We start from the raw sequence: 24,134 nt of genomic DNA, 5'->3' as shown, positions 1-24,134 counted from the left end.
CAGTGGCAAGGTGGAGATGAGGTTATGTATGTATAGTTTTGTTTCAACTTTCCTTATTTTGAGTTTTCTCTACCCCAACTTTCCTTATTTTGAGTTTTTACTGAAAAGAAATCAGCTGTTTTAGTGTCTGTTCCAATAAAATCTAGTTTTCCTATTAAAAAGTTGGTTTAAAGTATTCAGTATGGAAAAAAAGAGTTGGAGCAGGTTTGTTCTTGACATGCAGTCAAGGGCAAACCTGCATACCGGGGAGGACTGTGGCACCAGGTTCACATCTATTACAGACTGACACATTACCAAATTACAAGCTGTTGTGGATTTTTCCCTCTGGTGCCACTCCTTTTTCCAGCATACCTGCCTGCATGTTTATATGTATGATTAGTTCAACATAGATCACTATTACTTACTGCTTTCAATATACAATTAGAATGTGATTAATGAAAGTAAGCTTAATCCTTGTCCTAAAACATCCCTGTTTTTACAAAGCTGCTTGGAAACTGTGTAAGTAAATTTAATTCAAATCTAGTTTAAGATCCAAAGATGAATGGATGAAGGAAATAGTTAAAAATAAAACATGTGGAAGTTCTGCATTCTTTCAGACTTTACTTTTCCATAGTGTTTTGAAATAGGGTTGACTGGAAGAACCATGTAATAAATTGCAGTTGTGGCAGCTCTTTCATATACAGGGTTAAATATAGTTGTTTATTAGGCGCTTTGTAAAAAGTTAAGAAATACTACAAAATATTGCAAAAAATAGAATTGAGGTGTAAACTGAAATATTGAGGTGATAACTGACATAAGTTGGGGGGTTGCTGCTGAGTATCTTCATTTTGCTGCGTCAGTGGCTGTGTACAATTATGTAGCTCTTCCGTGCTAAAGATTGTACTTTAGTTTACATCTGCTCTTAGATGCTGTTCTATCACAGGAGAAAACTACATTTCTGTTTTCCAGTAGATAAGCTGTTTTTCCAGTATTTCCCATTTTCCAATCTGTGTTCCTACACTCTTAATAACATCTAAACATTTTGTGCTGTTTTAGCTGGTATATTTGGAAAGAACATTTTAAATGCTGCACAGGATTTTAAAATTGCAATGTTTCTTATAATTTCTGGTGTTATTCTGAGCAAAGGGAGAGCTTTGGATGATTTAAATTAACCATTGGTTGTAAACCATCTCTGGGAAAAAAGGCTTTGAAGAAAACCCTGAACATGTGTTTGTGCTCTGAAAATTAAAAGAAAGAACAAATATTTAAAATAGAAATGTGACATCAGGTGTTTAAAATGTTTCCAGTTTTTTTAGTATAAATGTTACAAATCTCCCCCTCCCATTCATAGTGGTGCTATCTGTTCTAATACAGAGCTGTAATCTTATTTAGCCAAAGACTAAGAGGATTTCTCTATTTAGTAGCAATTAGTCTTTGTGGCTGAGCAATTCTGATTTACAAGCCTTCAAAACAGTTACTGGTTGTCATTGAATCTCTCTTTTTTCTTGTATGTGAGTATGCTCAGCTTTGTGATTTTACTCTGTTTTCCTCATTGAGTTTACATGATTCTTAGTGGTTTTGGGGACCACAACTGATCCCATTTGGGAAGTGCTGTATGTGCCTCTGAATAGTGGTGACTGAGTCTGATTGTTTGCACATCACCCCAAAATCCCAAAATGACTGAAGATAGAGAGTTTGAAAAGGATCATTAAAAGATCAAAATATTTGCTTTGGTTTAAAAATTTTGTCATTGAATGGAACAGAATTTGTATCAGAAAAAATACCTCTGTCTAAGAAATATTGGGAGCCTCATCAAGTATAGCTTTCTGTATAAAGTGACAGAAGGCCCAAAACATTACTGCTAAAATTAATTTATGCATTAAAATAGCCTTCTATACCTCCTGGATGCCTTAGATCAGTGTGTGTGTGTGGACTGAGTGTACATACCAAAAAGCAAAGCAAGCTTAGATTATTTCATCATGTATCCAGCTGGGATTGGGAACGCTCATTGCTGAAAGAGCAGAGAAGCAGCAGAGAGCACAATAATGGGATCTTCCGTTTCTCCCTTACTGTCTCATCAGGATCTTGTGAAAAGTTTCAGATTTTAGACACAGTCAATAAAATAACCAAGACATTGGTTAGTGGAGCTGTGAGAGGAAATGACACCCTTGACTTTATCCTGTGTAGAGTTTGGTTCACAAGAGGCACATCACAACAGCAACCATTGGGTTCAGCATGCTGGAAAAACAACAGGAAACACACAACAATCCACCACAATTCAAGAAGGAAGACTACACAAAAATAAGGATACTAAAAAGAACCCTAAAAAGGTCAGCTAAGAGAAGGAAGTTGTACCAGGTGGTATGGAAGCTACTTAAGGACACCATATGTGATATTCAAGGCCAGCGCCCACCACCTGTCATGACAGGCTTGAGAAAAAGCAAGAGAAAGACAGCAGAGCCAGACAACAGAGTAAAGGAAGTTGTTAGAAAGTAGTAGGTGTCTTTTTAAAAACTGAATTCACACCCAGATGATGTATTAGACATATTTAAATGTAAGAATGTGGTGAGACAGGCGAAGGAGTGTTCGAGCAAATGCTATATAGAATTAAAACTAAATAGGTCTTACTTTTGAGGCACCAGCAGCAATGTGTCTGTCACTCTTTTGAACCAGTGATCTTGGTGTAGAATGAGTAGTTAGAGAGGCCTGTTTCAGAGAAGTTAAATCTTTTGCATTGATGTTAGCTGTGGAAAAAATACTATGGAGAATCCCATGAAGCAACACTTCTTCTTGGCTTTTCTGAAAGGATATGTGAAATTGAAGTTATTTAATGGTCGTGCATCAAAATAAATTTATAAAATAAAATCACAAGTACCAAATTTTATTCACCTAAACTTTCTAAAAGAATTTAAGGGAAAAAATTGCCATATTACTGACAATGATGCGTAGCTATATGCTTTTCAAATTGCCTTGTGGTCAGAGACTTTGAGGTTAGATACTGTGAAGCCAGTTTTCTAAAACAGTTCTTAAATCTTCTGGGAACTGCAAGCCTGTTATCCTGTTGGTTTTTTAGGCAGTTCAGCACAAATTATGATGCAAAATAATATTTGTGGATGCTTGATAACCTGTGATCTGAATGGGACAGATGAACAGAAGGTTTGCAAAGAGGAAGTATGCAAACATTTTGAAGACATAGGAAATATATGGATAAGGATCATGCTACAGATGATGTGGTTTCCTTGAGTTTCCACCAAGCTTTTGATAAAGCCCCTCTCCAAAGGTGGCACATAGACATAACATGAAAGATGAAGCCTCAGAATAGATAAGTAGATGAAGAGAATGCAGCAGTTCTCAAAACAGAGGCTTGTGTTCAATAGCTGGTCAGGTAAGAAGAATGAAGTGATATCAGAAATTTTCCTGATGGCTACATGGGTATTGACTGCACCAAAGGCTAGAGTTCAGTGCAGAGTACTGTTATTTATCTGGATTTACACCATTCTCTTAGGGTCAAATCCCAGATTGAGTGATTTGTCAGAAATGACAGATGAAACACAGACAGTTGTCAAGTGATGTACTTCAGAAAAAATAACCAGTCAAAATTCACCTGCAAAATGGTGAGCTCAGAACTGACTGTTACGAAGCAGGAGTAACAAGTAACAATACAATGAATAACCATGAAAACAACATTTTAGCACTCAGCAGCAATCAAAAAGCAAAATTATGGCAATTATTAGGGTAAAAAGTGCAAAAGAACAGCCATTATTGTACCTCTGTGTAAGTCCAGAGTTCATATTTTCTTGAATGCAGGGTATGTAGTGTTTGGTACAGCATACAGAAGTAGGTAGTTGTTTGATATGACCAAGTACGATTTGTCCTATGGCAGGAATTTGATTTAACTTATGAATAACAGAAATTTATCTGTATATACAGTCAGGTGAACATTTGTGATTGAAGACTTATGCAGAAAGTGGTATCTACCTTTAGCTGGTTATTGTCATTAGCATTAATAGGATTTGCTTAAAATCCAGGAGGTAATACTCTTTTGTGGTAGGCAGAACTTATGCAACATTTGCCAGTTTTATGTGAATTCTTGGTTTGTCAGCACACAAACATAGTATGAATGAAAAAATAAAAGACAGTCCCTATCCTAGACAGCTTCCAGTCTTTTGCAGTTTTCTACAACACGTGTTGCACATTAATAGAAGTTCTAAAATTTTTAAATTAGTTTTCTTTCTCTGATTTCAAATTATTTGAAGCAGTTTCCCCAGAAAGAGTGAAAAAATAGTTACATCATTTTGTGTCCCTGAGATCTTTCCAGTATTGCTGTTATTCTAATGAACCATTCCATTTTATTGCATTCACCAGGCACAGCTTTTCACTCTTGGTCAAATTGCAGCTACAAATATCTTAATTGGCACTAAAAATAACATTCTGTTTTTGCCTTACAATATCCTAAACCAAAATTAAACTCCTCTGCTTTGACTGCATGGTACACCATGGAAGATTCATCCAGTGTCAAGGAGAAGTAAAGAGCTTAAATTGGATGAAAAATCAGAAGGGCATACGTCCTGTTTCATCTGAAAAAAGAAACCAACCCAAAGCCAAAAAGCCAAAACCCAACAGAATTACAGAATTACCATGAATTACCATGAGCAACATCCACACAGCCAGATGTGGGACTTGAGCAGGAGAGGCAGCTGCCATACTTGAGTAATGATGAGCACATTATATGGATTCCTAAAGCTGAGTGAATATTCTTTGACTGTGTTTTCCTCAGTATGCTTTACATATTCTTTTCTCTCTTTTTTTCCCCCTGTTCTAAAAGTTTCTTCTTACAATATTCAGGGGCCTGATTTTAAAATACCCATAGCATTCAAAAGTCCTAGCTTATTCTCACAGGCAAACTTCATTTTGCATATTATGGAACTTCATATCCCTTAGACTTGCAGACAACTAAATAATCAGCCTCCCATTTTTCACTGTCTTATAGGATGCTGTCTCACAATGTTTCCATCTGTCATTGTCTGAAGGAACTGAAATAGTAAAGATAAACTTGAGGAAGCTTATATTTTCCATCATGGAGTTGCCAGCAGTGTGTTCATGCTGATGGTTGGTCTGGTCAGGAGGAAGTCAGCTGTTGCTCTTAGCCTGTGTTAAGCTTTGTATTTAATCTCATTGTGCTGCTCTGATGATGAATACAGAGTAACTTCCTAATATAATAGAGCTCAATAAAAGTTAGCTTATTGGATGTCTTCCTATCAATATTTTTTTAATATTTTTCACTGTTTTCTGTTTTTCTTTGAAGATAGAAACTGGCTGCACTGACTTTTCATTATCACAGTTCAGTAAGCTGCATGTATAAATAGAGTCCTCTTATTTCATTTAAAGTCTACTTTTTATGTATTTGTACCTCTGTTCTGTTATAGAAACATGAGTTAGAATGGAGAAAACATTTAAATCTTTCAGACAAGATAAGATAGGCTGTTAGAAAATTACTTTTTCTTTTAGTGCTAACTTACATTCTGAGGCTGCTCATCCCTGCTTCCATATCATGCTGTCAGTCAGGGTAGTGTGACTGTGCACCTGCGTGGTAAACTGCATCCAAAAAGAAATCTATGCCAAAAAAAAAGAACTCTGAACAGTTCTTGAGGAGGGGGTTCTTACCAAGGCTGACAGAAATGCCTATGAAATTGTTCCTGGAAAATGTGTATGGGCATCCCATCTGGAAGACACTCTGCTCAGTCTGAAGGAGCACCAAGTGCAGACTAAACAGGTTAGAGTCAATTGCTCCTGGATAATTGGATTATGTGATCAATTAAGCAACTTGTGGGGCAGAGGTAGGTCTTAAGAGGAAGAGAGGTGACAGACCAATATGGAACAGGAGAGAAATCATCAGCTCTTGTGGAATTAGAGCAAGCTGTAGCTATAGTTGTGGCCAGAGTTAGTGTGGCTCAAAAGCTATTCCTATCGTTGTTGCTTAAGTACTTACTCAACATACTGAGATTGCTTGCATGGTGTATATTCCCTGAATTTTTTTAGAATTGCATAGCTTTGACATAACAAATCTTTTCTGTCAGTGGGAAAAATTACTAGAACCAAATTTGTATCTATTGGAATTTTATCAGGCCTCCCATACTGGCTTGAAATGTAGAGAAAGGTTCAAAAGTTGGGTCTTGTTTTGGGCTTTTTATAAAGCAGTAGATTTTGGTAATTAGTAAAAAACATCTGATGAGCAGACTCATGTTAAGAAGCACCTTCCTTTGTACCAATATTTCCTGTAAAAGAGACTGATTCTTCTCAGGTGTTGCAAGCATCTAGTCAGAGCTCATCATCTCGATTTCCTTTGTGGTTAGTGGTAGAGGGGAGAGAGATGATGTCCTACAGATTGCATTTCCATCCCTGCTGCTTTAGGATGGGATAAACTGCTTTCTGAAGAAGAAAGTGTCTTTTGGGTTATCAGAGGGAGCACAGGGCTAAGTATGCACTAAGTATTTTCAGGCAGCTAAAGCTGTGGGAGGCGAATCCCACTGAATATGTCATTTGTTAAGGTCATTGTGTGGGCTGTGACATAAACTTTATGGTGTATGTTTCTTGTATAGCTTTCACTTATATTTTAACATGGCTCTTGTAATCAGGTAGTTTTGCTGGTTATATGAACAAGCAGTTCTCTTGGCTCGTCTGCATGCCACGTGCATGGGAAATCTATAGCAAACTGTACTACTAGTGGGGAAAAAAAAGGTTTTACTTTCTTCTATTAGCTTGTGAAACAGCTCAGATATCACCGTGTTTTCACATGAGGAGGCAGAAATTAAGTCTATTTTTTTACTCTTTCAAGTTTAATCATACAAATCTTCTTGGAGTTTCTTCCTCTGCTAACTTCTAAGAGAGTCCTTCTTTTGCCTGCCAAAACCTTACTGTTCTGGAATTATGCTAAGAAACACAGCATTACAAGCTTGAACAGTACAATAGGTTTATACAATAGCTTTGGAATATTTTTCCTGTTATTTTCCATCTCTTTTCTTATGTATGCAAACAAGGTATTAGCTGTTGTGATTACTGATACCAACTGAGCAAATGTTTTCATTGAGCTTTCCATGCTGATGCACAGGTATGGCTTTTGTTTTTCCTGAGCTGATAACAGCTCACTTTACCCCACCAGCGAGCTGCTCAAATTAATCCCTTTTGTGTGCATTGCTTTGCATTCATAAGCATCTAATTGTATTTGTTCCTGATGTTGAATCACTGGTAACTCCCACACATGGAACAGTAGATACTACACAGATGCTAGAATACAGGGCAAAGAATAACCAAAACTGCTAAAGGACTGCCACTCTAGCTCCTCAAGAGAACTAGGCAGAGTCTTGTATTTGTCTCCTGTGTTGGAGGAAAGTCAGCATAGTTCTGGCTTCCTTTCAGCCAGGCATTTCTCTTAATACCTACACATGAGAAGACTATATTCATTCTGCCTTTTGACAGCTTCACTGTAGTCTCTTCAGACCTTCTGCTGTCCTGTGCTACTTAGGATAAGGAAACTTTGGATTTGACTCAAAACATTGGCTGTCTTAAGCCCCACCCTGGTTTCTGCCTTGTTTTTTTCCAAGTGATCTCAAACTAAGGAAGGGTGCTTGGCTGCACACCTTGCTGTGGTTTCACTGAGACTTGGGGGTCTCAGATGCTTGGAGAACAAGTTAGGCTGCTTTGCTGAAAGCATAGATTAGTAGAGTTATTAGCAAACAGTGCTGTTCAGGTCAACAGAGGGCTGAGAAATTTTGCAAAACAATGTATATATATATATATTTGCAATGAAATTCACCTATTTTAACACGAATACTTCCATGAAAATCCAAATTAGATCTTAAGATGAAACATGATGTTTTGTTTATAGCATCTTTCACCATTCATATCTGCCTTAGTTCTGATATTTTATGCCTTCAGGATGACACAGACGTTATTTTTCCCACATCCCATATGTCCAAATCACATATAAAGATATTTAGCTCAAATACCATGGGTGCGAAACATTCCACACTGTGGGTCCAGGGTGACGTTTGCCGTGTCTTTAATGTGCTGTGGTGTTCAATTACAATACAGCAAATTTATTTTTATGCAGCCTTCTTCATTGAAAGTATGGAAAACTGCTTTGCAGTGAGTCATCTGACAGCTAAAGAACTAAAAGTCTGTAGTGATATTTAAAGAGAAAGTGGCTCAGAGATGACAGAGTTCAAGACAGAAAAAGAAACAGAAATTAAAGAGAGGGCCTCCAACCATGGAGAAAATAGCGACAAAGACTGGTTAGGGGGAGGAGTGATGAGAAAGCCAAACATGCTGAGAATGTCTGAGACAGTTCAGGAGATTATGCATATCATTCTGAAACAAGCATTAGGCTTCAGAGGTCTCTCCTGTATCACACCAGCCTTAGCCAAGCAAGGTTGCTTTGACCCTAAGAGAATGGTGTAAATCCAGATAAATAACAGTACTAGTCTCAGGGCATTGTAAGGAATTTAGGAGCATGCAGGTAGGGGTTGAGGGAAGGATTAATGTCTTAACTTTCTAGAGCAAAACATTAGAATATGGTGTTTTCACCTTGGCTGAATGCCACGCACCCACCAAAGGCATTCTGTTACTGTCCTCAGCTGGACAGGAGATAGAAGATATTACTAAAGGTTCACAAGATAAGGGCAGGGAGAGATCACTCAGTGACTACTGTCATGGGCAAAACAGACTCAGCTTGGGGAAACTAATTGAATTTATTACCAATAAAAATTAGAGCAGGATAGGAAAAAGTAAAATCAAATCTTAAAAGCACCTTTCTGTTCTCCCCCCAATCTTCCCAGGCTTAACTTTATTCCCAGTTCTCTACCTCCTCCCCACCAGCAGCACAGGGAGATGGGGAATGCGGGTTTCAGGCTTTTCATCTCCTCAGGGAAAGGAGTCCTTCTCCTTCTCTGGCTTGAGGTCCAGCCCATGGGAGAGACTCCTCCAGCATGAGTCCTTTCCATGGACTGCAACTCTTCATGAACTGCTCCGGCGTGGCTCCTTTCCCACAGCATGCACTCCTTCAGGCACGGTTTGGGTCCTCTGTGGGGTCACACTCCTGCCAGCAAACCTGCTCCAGTGTGGGCTCCCATCACCACAGGACCACAGATCCTGCCAGGAGCCTCCTCCTGCATGGCTTCCAGTGAGGTCACAGCCTCCCTCAGGCTTGCACTTGCTCAAGTGGAGAGTCCTCACAAGAGGATCTCTGCTCCACCATGAACTTCCATGGGCTGCAGGGGCACAGCTGCTTCACCGTGGTCTTCACCACAGACTGCAGGGGAATCTGCTCTGGCATCTGGAGCATCCTTCTCCACTGACCTTGGTGTCTGCAGAGTTGTTTGACTCACATATTCTCACTCTTCTCTAGTTTTAATTGCATCTGCACAATAACTTTTCCCCCTTCTTTAACTATGTGTTACATATATATATAAATGGATAACTGTGTTACCCCAGCATTGCTGCCATCACTGATGTCTCAGCCTTGGTCAGCAGGAGGTCCATCTTGGAGCTGGCTGACATTGGCTCTGCTGGACATGGGGGAAGCTTCTAGCAACTCTTCACTCAAGTCACCACTGTAGCCCCTGTGACCAAAATCTTGGCATGCAAACTCAATACATAAAACTGGAATTCTGCAATCCATGTTGTTTAAATGTGCAAGGATTTTGTTAGATCATGAATGAGGGAAGTCCAGTTACTTAGACAGCAATTATTATAGACATGAATATGGACTTCAGCAGCAGTGCACTCAGAGGCAGGTTAGTTTTTTGCTTCTGGCCATTTCTTCCTTGGCTAGTGCTAAAGGGGCTAATTGTCGGAAGTGAGTGTGGGGGAGGAAAAATCAGTTCAGGGTCAGAGATTACTTTAAAACTTGGGCTTTGTACATAGGGTTAAGATCTGAGTAAAGAAGTACAAAAGCTGTCTTGAGGAGCAAGAGGGACTTATTTCCTGTGACATCTGAGGCTTTTGAAGAATTAGATAGTAAGGAAATGATAATGTAGCAAGGGAACAACAGAACCAAGGCAGGCTGTTAAAGAAATTAGAGATTACTTGCGAAGGTCACTGTTGCCTTGCATGCTTTTCCTATAAAGTTGATGTCCAAAACTGAGCTAGCAGTAAGATATCCCAAAGGAGGAGAATGTTTAAGGTGGAGAAAAGAGATGAGTCAGAAATAATGCCTGCTGTTTTTAGAGCACAGCACTGTCATGAATGGATATCATCAATATAAACACTATCATCTTTGATTGTAAATTATGTACATTCTTCTTGTCTTCTTGGTCAAGTCTACCAGCTTGTGGTGTGGGACTCTTTGGGAAGCTCTCTCAGGTCATGTCACCCAGTCTGCCCATACTGGTTTTTTGCTCTGGGCATTCTGTTGACCTCACTCTGTTTAGAACTGTATTATCTGCCTTAAGAAAATAAATGGGATGTAAAGTATGTAGCATGAAGGAGAATACAGTCTTTATTGAAAGCAGAAGGGAAAAAAGCATGTCTTTTTAATGCATTCAGAAAAGTTGACTTTGACATTGTAGTACTGAAAGACATTGTAAGCATAAAAGTAAGGTTAGAGCCACTCAGGTATCCCAGAATTTGAAGGGTGTCATATTTCATTTTATGCAGTTCTAAAATGCTTATTACAGATCTTCTTATTTACAGCTCTCATGTCTCTTTTGAATCCGCAGAAGAGGAATATCAAGGGCAAACCAAGAGAAAGCGCATTCGAAGGAAGAAACAAAAGAACAGTTCACAAATCTCTAGTAATTTCCATGGAGAACAAACAGATTTGGGAATGCAAGAGACTGTTGTTCAAGATAATTTACAGCTGCAGCAAACAGACGGTCCCAAAATAAGCAAAAACAAGAAGAGGAAAATGAAAAAGAAGCGACAGAAAGAAAAAAAGAGAGCAGCTGGCTTAGTAACAAAAACTACCAGCGTGGATTTTACATATCAGCCTGACAAAAGCAACAAAGAAGAAGCAGCAGGCTTAAAAGACATAGGTGAAAAGGCAGATAGCATTCTGGACTTCCTGCAGGCAACACAACAAATTTATTTTACTGACAGTATGTACCACTCTTTCTCCTTTCTTTTTATGAGTATTACCACACAGGGGAAAATGGATATGCATTTATTACTGCTGTAAAATGGGACAAATCTACTAAAGAAGTGTCTCTCTTGAAGAGAAGAAGTAAGGCATGTGAGTACCTAGTATTTGTCCCACTTTCTGGTCTGCACATGAATATGCAAGAATTGGTATCAATAGAAAAAAACCTGTGGTCCTCTGTCTTTAAAAATATACATGATGTTCCTTGCTCTTCTCCTAAACATTCAAATGCACTTGGGGCAAGTGATTAAAATTCTTTTTCCCCTCTGCAAGCAACCATCCAGAAGGATTATTTGCTTCCAGAGAACTTCAAATAAGGGCAATTGCTACCCTAAACTACTTTCATGTTTAGTATCTCTGAACCAATCTAGTTTTCTGAATGCTCTGTGTCTCAGGAAATCTATTTGAATTCTATAAGGAAATCTAGACAGACAGCATGTACAGGAACAGGGAAGATACTATTGGCACTAGGAATTATATTAACATAAAATGCTTGTGAACAAGTTGAATGGGAACTCATACTCAATTCACATTCCCTAGTACTTTTAAAAGAATTGCATGGATTTATCCCTAATGGCCTATCCAATGTTCATTGGTCACTGTGGAGCTGAATGGAGAATATTAAATAGCTTACCTACCTGTATTAGTCCATCTTGAGGCAGAGCTATCAGCTTCTAGTACCATAAAATTCATCTTTTAGTTACAGAATTACTGTAAAAACCTTTTTAAGATGACATCAGGGATTTCATGTTAACTTTTTCAAGATTTATACATAGAATTTTCTTTGCTTAATGTTAAATTTTCCTGCTGCATCAGGTCTTCACACTAATCCTAGCATTTGAAATCTATCCTACTTTCTGGCTAAGGTATTTCCATCACCAAAATTAAGAATTTTACTACTTCACCATATGGCTAAGTAAATGCAAGCTAAGCTACTTGCATTTGCTGTAGTGGAACTCCACAGTGACCAAGCAAGATTGCAGATTCTTCAAGTTCTGCTGTTAATACATGACCCAGAACAGAAACCTGATGAGTTGTCCCCAGCTGTGTTGCATGTTGATTTTTAAGAAAGGGTGTTGTTGAACTGCCAGCTTTCCTGCTAGTCAAGTTCAGATTTTGGTAGTTTTTTGCAGACTGACTGGCTGTAGTTTCAAACCAGCAGATTGGAGTGTTGAGCCAGTGAGGACCTTGGAATCTACAAAGGAGAATTCTGAGTAGAAAGGAATTTCATCTGCAGATGAGATATGACATCTATAAATCAGTGACTAACTTTCTTGTTAGGCAAATCCCAGTTTATATATAGATCTGACATTATGCTGTTTGCCTTTTCTAGTTGAATGACTTTACCACTCCGTATTTTTTTAGATAAAATTGGAAGCCATTGCTTTTAGGTGCATTTTCAAATGGTCACATTGGATTACACTTCTAGTACATACGTTAAAAATCTGAATGGGGAAAATTCTGTACTTCTCAGGTGTCTTGCTGGTAAAAAAACAACACGTTGCTGGGATGAAAGAGTGAGTTTATGATTTAGTACCATATAAACAATTGTATTGGGTGTGGCTGAGCTGGAGCTCGTTGTGCACAGCAGCCCTCACAGTGCTTTGGAAAGGCGTTGAAACACACCAGAGTTTTGGTTACTGCTGGGCAGTGCTGGCATCTTACCAGTGCCATCTCTCCAACATTCCCCTCCATCAAGGGGCTGGGAATGGGCAAGATCCTGGGAGGGGATGCAACCAGGCCAGCTGACCCAAATTAGCCAAAGGGATATTCCATACCAGATGACATCAGCTCAGATATAAAAGCTAAGGGAGAGAGGAAGAACAGGGGCGTTTGTTCTTTTACAGTGTTGGCCTTCCAGAGCAGCCGCTACATGGGCTGAAGCCATGCTTCCCAGGAAGTGGCTGCATTATCACTTGCTGGTGAAAAATAGAGAATAACCCCTTCTTCCTCTTTAATTATGTGTCTGCAAACATCTGCTAGTTTTGGTTGGGTTTTTTGTGGTTTTGGGTTTTTTAACAAACTGCCTTATCTCAACCGATGAGCTGATTTTCATCTCGCTTTCTCTGCCCCGTCCCATAGCCACATTTCTCTTCACAGAGAAAAGCCAGGCACAATTCTTCCCAAGAATATTTCTGGGATTCACATTCTCTGAACCTCAGAGAATGGAAACCAATTCTTGTCATTTGCTGTGCCTGTGATTGTGCAAAAGTAGAATGCAGCATGGAGATTTTTTACCCAAAGTCATGATGTTTTGTTTCCTTGGCCTATCAGGGCCAAGAGTGTGTTTGTCGGGACTGTCGGATGACAGTCACGGGATTCAGTGCAGTGTGAGCAGTTGTGTGCAGGGTTGAGTGCTTGGCAGATTCAGTTTTGGATAATAAAGTAATTAATTAACCTCCTGATATCCATGGAGTCAGATGCATCATTCTCTCCCCTCGTTGGGGCCATCACAGCATTGCTATACTGTCCCACTGGGAAGGGAAGTGATGGAGCCTCTTGATGGGCACCTGGCATCCAGCAAAGGTCAGCCCATTACATCAATGTGTGTCCTTCTCTGTGGTCTTGCATGCTGCAATAATTGCTTCTTAAATAAAAAAATAAAGGTGGAATACCAAAGTAGTTGTTTGCCTCCAGAAGTGCTTTGCAGTTGTTCCACAGAGTTGCTCCCTTCTCCAAATGTCTGTGCAGTTCATCATATATAGTGTGTAGGAAGCAAAAACACAGTGCTTTGGCCACAGTACAGTTTCTTCTTCACACCTTCTTTCTCTGCTAACTTTGAAAATTTGATTCTTCTTGTATTCCTAACATTATGAATCCTATTGTCCTTTTCGCTTACTGATTTTTGTAGTTTTTGCATGACCATTGTTTTAATATTTAACAAAAAATGTTTAACAAGCTACTCTTTAGTACCTGATATTCGGTTGTAACTTGTACTAAAAAGGAGGATGCTGTCTTAGGAAAAAAAATTGTAATTAGGAAAATTCTCTCAGTTCACTGAATATTTTAACATAGTTTTCTAACTGTTTTTCCAGAGAAATCACAATGCAGAGATGCTGCTGTAAATTCAGCAACTGTCCAAGAGCTCTTGCAGTGTCTTGAACTTCGCACCATCTCTTCCTCAGATGTGACTCATCTGCATCGGCTGAAATCCCTTGTATTGCTACAGGATACTGAGAGATTGAAGGATGCTTTGAAACAATTCCAAGAACAATCTATGATGTCTCCTGGTAGGTTTTATTCACTCATGTTCATACACTGATATTTTTGTGTGAATTTTAATTCACACAAAGCTTTATTTTTTTTTTAATTAAGAAGCTGTAAATAAGGATGTAATAGTAAATATATGCTTATACAAGATATGAAAACGTAATTGCTACCAAAAATACATTGATATCCCTATTTTCCATTTCTTTACAATCAATATAGAAGCTTTTCTCACTTCGCAGCAACTACAGAATATGAGATGATTCAAGGGTTTTAACCAATATTTTTAAAATCGGAAATGTTTTAAGATTTAATCATAATTAAAGCATATTTTTAATACATTCCCATGGTAGACTTTTTAAATTGCAGGAATTAACTTGTTTATCTTGGAGATTTCACTCCTCCAGCTAAGAATTAATTTTACATGCATAAAAATCAATAAAGCCCATTATTTTTTTTCTTCTTGGTCACCACGTGGCTTCTTTATTACACAGACTTTGCAAGCTAAACTTTGATTTACCCTTTTAGTTTCTAAAAAATACTGTGGATAATGCAAAAATTTGAAGTTACTCTTTATAACAAATATTATTCTGAATTCATTCATAAAAAGAAAAATTACTTCGTTACTAATTTTTTTCATGCCTGAGGCACAGACTCCTTCTGTTCTCTATTATTACCCCTATAATTTTAGTAGAATCTCTTCTTGTACAGTTAATAGTTCTTCAAGTGAATGTGGGATCAGCATGTAGTCCACATGAGGTATAATGATTCATTTTTCATGTGGTCTTCATTTAAACAGTCATTACTACTAGTCATTAGAACATGTGTTGCAGCATCAGACAAAAATCTACAAGATGTGCTGAATTTTCTTGCCTCCCAAAGAATTTAATCAGTTGAGAGCAGTTAGCTGCAGCATGAGAGGATCTCAACCATTTTAGGTTGTACTCTAAGTCTTTTGAAGAGTATCAGCAGAGATGGCAGCAGTGTGGTAACAATGTAATTAAGATCATAGCCATCGGAGGCTTAGCAACAGCATTCAAAGAGACATATGCTTGTAACTTCATTAAATAATTTACAGCATGATACTGCCTAAAGATCCTCATCTAGACTGAAGCCTGCTGGATGCTGTGTGCTGGACAGAGAGAGGAGAGAATTCCTGCCTGTGGAGTTCAGATCTGATACAGTTTGAAAAGGATGCTCTTAGAGAAGTTCATATGTATTCTTTTAAGGGGAGATATGAGGTATTACAGCCCTTAAGGTTCTGATGGATGTGAAGTGTCCATCTATACATGGAATTAAATCCTTCTGTGCATTTCAAGCCTACAATCTCTGATCTTAATTACACACACAGTTTCACTGGATGTAATACATGTGTGCAAACCAAGTAGAACTCAGCAGGAATCATGAAAATGTTATTACCCTTTATTGAATGAACTAATTCAGCTTTTCTTGATTAAATCCAAATGGAATTGAAGTGACAACATTTGGGATATTCTTTACAGGCCTTATCTAACTTCTGTACAATACAATTGGAGTTCTGTTGGGTTTTGCAGCCTTGGGAAAAGTTGTTCTGTTTACTTTTGTATAGCAGAAATATCAAAATGAAGAGAGAAAACAGAAGCAAATTAAAACCCCTAATTTTCCAATGTATGTATTCATCACTTGAAAAAGCAAAAGAAAATTTCCTGAGTGATTTTTAAAATTCAATAATGTTTCTGCTGGTGCAGCCTAGAATTGTTTACTCTTCAGTTGATTTTTTCCCTAGTAACTGCTGTCACTCAAAGCTCAATTCTCATGTCATTCCAAGTTCACAGTGGTGTAACCATAGTAGTTTATTTGATATTCATGAGGTGCAACAACATAAGAAAGAGGAAAAATACATTCTTATAAATTATTAAAGGATAATTAAGCACCTGCTAGTCATTAAGTTTCCTCAGCAGACTTTAAAAAATACATTCTATTTGTAATTCCAGAAATTCAGTGAATGAAAATACAATGCTCTGAAATTTTACTTTGAATTAGATCTTTAATTATACTCTTTTTCTTTTTCTGTACATTTGGCTCAAAATCAGTTCATCTTGTCCAGTGTGGGTTTTTTACATTTTAGTTTTCACTCTCAATGAGCAGGTGATAAAAGTTAAGAGTTACAAAGACCTTTGTAATATAATGCCTTTCTATAATAAGAACTTGAATTTTTTAGTGTGCCCTTTGTTGTACTAACAAATTCAAGATAGAAAGACAAGTTAGGGCTGTTTATGAAGTTAAAAATGCACAGTACATAATAGTATTCTCTAATTTTTATGATTTTGTCCTATTGTCTTGAGTTTTCTCTCTTTATTTTTAAGGGGATGCGAAGTACTAGAAGGAAAGGTCATTCCATATTAACACAATAAAAAACCCCATGATTTTAGGAAGTTGTATTATTTTTACAAAATAAACATTTTATTCCCTGTAGTTCAAGAAATAGTATATTAACCCTTTTTCCCATCATTATGATTCTACTCAAGACACCATCATCAAGGAGGTAAAGATGGGTTTTATTCATGTTTTGTTCAGATTTATCTTTAATTCCAGGAAGGGAAGCAGGGAAGCATAAGAAAAAATAAGAAGTGATGCATCTCTTCATATAAGTGCACATTCTCCACTAGTAGAAGTTACAAATTATCCACACCATTATGTCTTTTATTTCCTCATATATGGATGTTATAGTTCCATCCAGCTTTCCACTGGGATTACCAAGTTTCACTTGGCAAGCTTATGGCTACTAATGATAAGGGTGCTTTAGTATAAAGCCATGGGTTGTTCCTGGACTGCAGATTACAGATTCAAAACCACTAGTTTAATACCATGATTTGGTATTTCCTTTGCATCTCTTAGCTGTTACTCAGATTGAAAATCACAGTGCATCCAAAAGAAAAAAGAAACAAGAAACAAATGTCTGTTTTATCTTAAGCTCTTAGATCCCAATTTTTGCAGTCATATCAAAGAAATTCTTATCAAGGGTGATGGTAGGGTCTGATAAATTTTGCAGGAAAAAGAAATACTGAGGAGATTCAGACACACAAATTATCAACATTAACTATTATCTTTTAAATCTTCATTTAAATGAGAAAAAATACTTGAACAAGAAAATCTCTATGTTTCAGCGGTACTGGTTGTTCTGTTTAATTGTCATCCTCCATCAGCTTACCTTGTACTTTGTGCTTTAAATGCTCTGTCAAGTTGCCTTTGACCTTGTACCTGAATGATCAGATAAAGTTGAGGTTGGTGAAGAGTGTTTGTGTGAAAATGATTATCTAGAGTGTCATCATTCTCAGTCTGTAAAAGAGAACAAAATGGTTCCATTTATTTGGTAGTCATTAACAAAAAGTGCTTACCTCTACCAAAAATCTTCTGTATGAGCAGGGAAGGGAATGTTTAGAAGTCACATGGACATGGATTTCTCATGATGGGAGCTTTGCTGAGCTCTGATAGAAAGTCTGTGGCTGTTAGCAGAAGGAAGCCAGAGACCTTCATGATCCTCCACAGTGCAGTGGGCAAAGGAGAAGAGCTGTGACTGCAAGTAATGCTCCCTTTGCTGGCTGGAAACTAGCTTTGGAAATGAGAGCTACTTAATTCCCATTTCACATCAATTATTAAAGCATAGGTGATCGCCTAATTAAAAAAAAAGTCATTATCTCCTAATTTATGAACTCATTTATGAACTTCTGCTCATCAACTTCATCCTGTTATCTGTTAACATTTTCCTTTTGTTGGTTGGTTTCAAATCTCAAACATACTCTTCCCTTGTTGCCTAGGAAATTATCACTCCTCAGGGCAGAGCTAGAAGCTTCTTTTAACTGCCTTTTTTTGGAGAATTGTCATTTATATAAGTCTTCATTGCAGGGGGAGGTACAGTTTGCAGACCAGAATTAATATAGTTACTGTGTGCCAACAATGCAGAGGCTGGATATGCAGAAGCCTTAAAATAATGACATTTACACTTCTTTTTTTTTTTTTTTTTTTAATGAATGAGCATTCAAAGAAAAGGAAATTTGAAAACTGTATTAGCATAATGTTATAGAATCATTTTAAATGTCATTATCATGCGATAAGTACTGCAGAAAATCTTATCATTAAAAATCAATAAAGTCACATAGGTAATCTCTGAATTCAAAGACAGAAGTCATAGCATTTTGAGGCTTTAATGCAGCTATCTGTACAATATGACTCATTCTCAACTGAGGCTTCTAGGTACTATTGTAAGTTAAATAATGATCTGTGAAACTACTCTCCAGACAGAAAGAAGCCTTGCCCATGATCATGTCATTTCAATCTCATTTTTTCTGAATTATTGAATCATAACAAATAGGAAATTTCAAAGTGTATGAGCAAAATTGTGTCTCATACAAATGACTGACCTCCTAAAATAAAATGGACCTGCCTATATAGAAATTTATAGGTATTAGTCTTCAAGGTCCAGCATGTGCATTGGGTTTAATGAAATGTTAATATTGAATGGAAATAGATGTTTGCACAAGTCTTTTTCTTAGTGTTCAGCAATGTCATGGAGGTATTTCAGGAGGAATGTGTTTTCTCTGTTTCAGATCATGCCAAGGTAGCCACATCTCTGTTTCACTACTGGATTACAGATATACTTCCTGTGAAGAACAGGAAATAAAGCCTTACCCATGTGTCCATATGCACAGGATTGAAATTTAATATACAAACTCTTAACCAAGTAGCAATTGTTCAGGAAGAGCAGTGGCAATACACTTTCTACAACTTCAGGTAAATGAACAAAAACTACAAAAGACAGTGAAGGCAAATGAACAAAAACTCCAGAAGACAATAAAGGTATGACTACAGTGTGAATTTTGTCATGGGTTGGTCAAGAGTATGGCCTGAGTCTTCAGCTGCATTAATATGTACATTTCACTTTAGGATAAAGGACTTGACTGGAATGATAAAGTCTCTATCTGGTATTTTGTTTAAGAAGTATTGTGTTATCTTTTTTGTTTGTAAGTTATTATTCCTTTCTGGAAGTTATATTTCTTGACTTTTTTGTATATCTCCTTGCCTGGAGAACAGAATTATATTTTTTTTATATTTCAACCTAAGCAACATTATGTCTGAGAAATGTATTTTTGCTGAATAAACTGCTAAATTGTGGACATAAATATGTTTCTATATGTGTGTCATGTGGGTCATGTAGTTCCTGATTGGGATTATGCAGAAACTTGGATGGCATTTTCAGAACTAGTCCATGGCTCAGCCTGTTACAATCCAATGGGTTTCACTGACTACAGAGTTATGGTACTGGGTCCTCTCTCCCTGACTACTGTGTAATCTGTCTACTGCTGGGTAATATTTCTGCAATTGAATTTATCCAAGTGTAGATGCTACAGTAAGTAATATTCATGGTTGTAAAATGTTTTGGAATAATGAAGAAAGAAGTGCTTTGTGAGAGGCTCTTCTCTCAGCTGTATCATTCATCTGACAGGTAATAACAGCCAACCAAGTCTTATATCTAGGTGTGTTAACTTTGTCATCAGTAAGATACGGGCAACATATTTAACTTTTCCAACATGTGCTTGGAGATACACTGCTGATGAGGCTACAAACATTGCATGGGCTTTTTTGCTTTGTTTTTTCTGTTTCATTCTATTGCCTGATATATCCTGTTGCAAGGCATTGGTTTAATGATGCTCAAAATTTTTAACAAAAGTAAAATCATAACTTTTTCTCATTAATTGAAGAAATTTAAAGGGGTTTGGTAATACACCAAGTGATTGCAGCTGCAGAAAAACCATTCTTATGGCTAAGGGAGCTTTGTGCAGCTCTGAAGAACTGGAGTTTGGTTTGTATCTGGCAGGAAAGGTATATAAACCAGACTTTGCAGAGGAGAAACCAGTACTGTGCTTCCTGCTTTAATGTTCCCAAATTGCTAACACATAGGCATCAAACTGTAGCTGTGACTTTTCACTGAGGTCCTGTGTGCCTCAGTCCCACATCTGGAGAAAGAAGAAAACATCACTTGAATGTGAAGCACCTAGATACTCTTCTTAACTGACTCATGGGAAATGAATCACTTCATCCTCACTTTAAGGTTTGAATGCACACAGTAAATGAGGCCTAGAAATTGCAAAAAAGGATACACAGCAACTCATTAGGTAAACATAATTTGTCCTGAACACTGAACATGAAAAAAATGAGCAAGGTCATGTAATCAAAGACAGACTTTTGAAACACAAGTACAAAAGAGATCAAATTAGGACCACAAAAATAACTGTAGTGTCTGCATTTCCTGATACTTGAGTGACTGTGCTGAGGGGTTATAGGGCTGCTGCCTTGAGTAAATCCCAGGACTTGGCAATTCCTCCTCTTTGTCCTCTGGATTCCAGGTTAGTGTACCTGGAGGTCTGGATGTCAGTGTAGGTGACTCCATTTCCAGGCAGGTTTCCACATTTCCAGGTTCTGTCAGTAGCAATGCCCAAGCACATAGCTCAGGGGCACACCCACAGCCCTCACATGGCTGACTGCACTCCCTTTGATCCCTTGAATGGCAGCACAGCCTCTCTCTATCCCTGCCTGGGTCCTGGGCCCTCTGCCTGCTCTGTGGCTCTCCTGCACACCAGCTGGTCCAGCCTGGAACACACTTCCACACGTTCACACACTCATCTCACAGGCACTCGTGCACTCATGTCACAGCCTTGTTTATTGCTTTGATTTCTCCTATTATCTCTCTTTCAGTGCTTGGCTTTTTCTCATAATCACAGAATGGTTTCTATTTCTCATAATCACATAAAGGTCATCAAGTTCCAGCCCCCCTGCCGTGGTCATGGACACTTTCCACTAGACCAGATTTCTCAATATTAAAGGGATTTTTAAAATTCAACTGAATTCTGAATAGCTGCATATATAAATGAACAGATTTTGATATCTTTGCCAAACAGAAATATTTCCACAGAATCACGGAATGGGTAACATTGGAAGGGATCCCCACAGCGGGATCATCTGGTGCAGCCTCACTGCTAAAGCTGAGTAAAATTTTGTACTATTCCAGTGAGTAAAAGTTCACAGGTCAAAAAAGTACTTTGCTTGAACCAGGTAATAATGGATAAAAGATTACTTTTGATCTCTCTTTTTTTCCCTTTGCTTTCACCACTGTAAGAGCCTTATATTCTGTGCAGAAATCAGCTGGCCCCAGCTAAGCAAGCCCAGGAGCATTGTCTGAGTGTTGCCAGTTAGTCAGTGATACCTGGTGTCTTTGCAAATGACCTGTGAGAGGAGCTGAATCTTAGACTTACCAAACCTGCCACAGTTGCACTAACAGGGATTATGAAGAGGTTAAAGTATGCTAAGAGTTTAGAAAATTGACCAAATTCAAGAAGATAAATTGTAGATTGTCATTGGAGATAAATGCAATTGCATAAGTGTATTTGTTTCTGAAACAAATGTGTCAATGGTGTGCTGAACTGCAACATGCATGAAGACACTTAAAAGCAACACACAAAAGAACACAGCAGAAAGATCTAGTTTAAAACAAAAGAAACATCATTTAAATTAGGCAGTCTACTAAAAATGGTAGCAGGTGCATATTTGACATTCTATTTGCAGTCAAAAGGATTTCATACATCACACTTTTAATACCTAGTCACCCTTCTGCACTGCTTCTCTAAAGAAATGGTGCTCAATCTCCTTACAGTTTCTCAGGTTTATTGAAGCAGTGGTATCACAATGTGGCTGAGATATGAAAACTGAAAAATTTAAATTAATATCCACCAGTGAACATTGTTTTTCATTTCACTATACATGGCACCTTCAACATAGCAATGAAAGATTTATCCCTTTAGATTTTCATGCTAAACTTATAAATGGTAAAAGATATGGCTTCGAATTTTTGCTTCTTCAGCATCACTCAGTTTAATGAATGTGCTGCATCATGTGGAATTAGTGAAACATGGAAGAGTTTTTTAAGTGGATTTTGCATCAGAATACTTCTGGCTAAACTGTACATACACTATTATTAGCATATTTCAAACTTCCCTGGAGACAGAACTTTAAAATTTTGGGTTTAAAACCTGCATGGACCCCAAGAGTAGGAAGAATTTAAGGATCAAGTGGGAAGTAATCTGCATGTGTCTTCAGGGGTTAACTTTCTAATTTACATTATTGAGCAGAGCACAGTAAGCAAGGAGCAGTAGCACAGTGGGACAGAAGCCTGCTCAGAGAGGCAGTGGTCCCTTGCCAGCATGTACAAGGAAGAGCACAGGGGCTGAAGTCACTTGAGACATCTGCAGTGGTTTATAAGCCGGTCAGTGCACTTGTATGCAAGGGTATGAGAGCAAAGCCATTATCTCTATATATAGGTACATGCTTTATTCTTAAAATTGCCTGCAAGACCTTAATTTTTCTCCTTTGTGGATATATAATTTGGGAATCAATCTCTAATGTTACAGATTTTTACTGCTTTGTAATTGGTGCAATATTTTAGGTAGTGCTTTACAATCATGTAGAGTTATAAATTCCATAATGTGTTTTCCATGACAGCTGGCTTTTCTCTCCTGCTCCCATGTAAGGAGTTACTACTGAATAGGCTGAATGTCTGAAATGACACTGGGGGGGGAAGGGGGGGGGAAATTTCAAAAAACCCCCAAAAAACCCAGGAAGGAAAAAGTGGTGAATGGCAGCATGAAAACAGAAGAATTTGAAGCTTTCACCAAAGAAAACTTATTTCACCTACTAATAAAACCAGGTATATCACAAAACCAGTCCACAGATGTGGGATGGAAAGAGATGTGTGTTATGCATGTACAGTATGCTACATATTGGGCATAATAATAGAAAGTGGTAGTGCAGAAGATGGCAATCTGTAGGATTGAGAAAATGTATTATATTTAGGGAAACCTCAGGTTTTAGCTATGCATGTTTTGTAGTTAATTGCATCAGCCCTGGCTTGCTCCTAAGGAGGACTGTGTTGCATGTGTTTATGCAGCTAATTAAGCTTCACTTTTTACTGCTTTATCCTCTGCATTGCATCTGAGTAAATTTTGTTTGTTGTTTTAAACTGTTCAATGTATGCAGGCCTAAGGGGAGGGGGGGACATAGGTATTTTAGAAAAGCAGAAATTTAGATGCTGTATTTGTTTACTGTCTCTAAGAATCTAGCAAAAAAAACTATATATTCTATGATTATTTGAAACTGCATATGCACCATAGTCAGTGAAGGTCAAATATATAGCTTTAATAAGGCTATTCTCTAAGTTGAGTGCTTAACTTTGCATAATTAATAGTCTGTAGTCATTTTAATGCACTCCATACTCTAGTAAAGTGTATAAGCAAGTTGTAGTTCTCTTTTACATTATTACTACAAAGCTACATCCTGTTTTAGGATATATAATGGACAGAAAAGAAGTGTAATCTAAGATTGAAGAGGAGTACACAAAAACAGAAGGAACTTTTCTTTTGCATCAACTCTAGGCTGCTATAGGTTGCATCAAATAGGGGCTGCTTTTCTTCACTTTCAAGGTCTTTGCCAGTCCTCTCCATCCCTCATTCAGTGCACAGATGATTCCTCCCTCCCTGCCAGCCCCTGGTATGAATTTCCATCAGCCATTTGCCATACTTTCAGATTTGCACATTTGTGCTTTTCCCCCACAGTGCTTTCCACAACTGTACAGCACAATCTTTCCATTGTCTTCCTTCCCTTCTTTAATGCTCTGTTTTGCTGTGATCCTGCCCAAAACCTTGGCCAAAACCCCAAGCCTGGTCAGTAAGGTGCTAGGACAACTGCCTGTTGTGCTGACTAATGTTGCCTTACTGTCTGCGTACTC

The 24,134-nt window shown here is 37.9% G+C and overlaps 1 protein-coding gene across 1 annotated transcript in view; it reads left to right on the top strand.

Annotated features, from left to right (window-relative positions):
* Window positions 1–19,473, top strand: part of ERICH1 (glutamate rich 1) — a 67,545-nt gene extending 48,072 nt beyond the window's left edge. The window contains exons 4-6 of the mRNA XM_058021467.1: window positions 10,695–11,072; window positions 14,149–14,343; window positions 18,907–19,473. Coding sequence (XP_057877450.1) covers window positions 10,695–11,072; window positions 14,149–14,343; window positions 18,907–18,980 — 647 coding nt within the window. The 3' untranslated portion in view covers window positions 18,981–19,473. The remainder of the gene's footprint in view (window positions 1–10,694; window positions 11,073–14,148; window positions 14,344–18,906) is intronic.
* The last annotated feature ends 4,661 nt before the right edge of the window (window positions 19,474–24,134 follow it).

This window comes from Melospiza georgiana, chromosome 3 (genome assembly GCF_028018845.1).
Source record: "Melospiza georgiana isolate bMelGeo1 chromosome 3, bMelGeo1.pri, whole genome shotgun sequence".
In the NCBI taxonomy this organism is placed as follows: Eukaryota; Metazoa; Chordata; class Aves; order Passeriformes; family Passerellidae; genus Melospiza; species Melospiza georgiana.
This window is presented reverse-complemented; position numbering and strand designations above follow the sequence as displayed.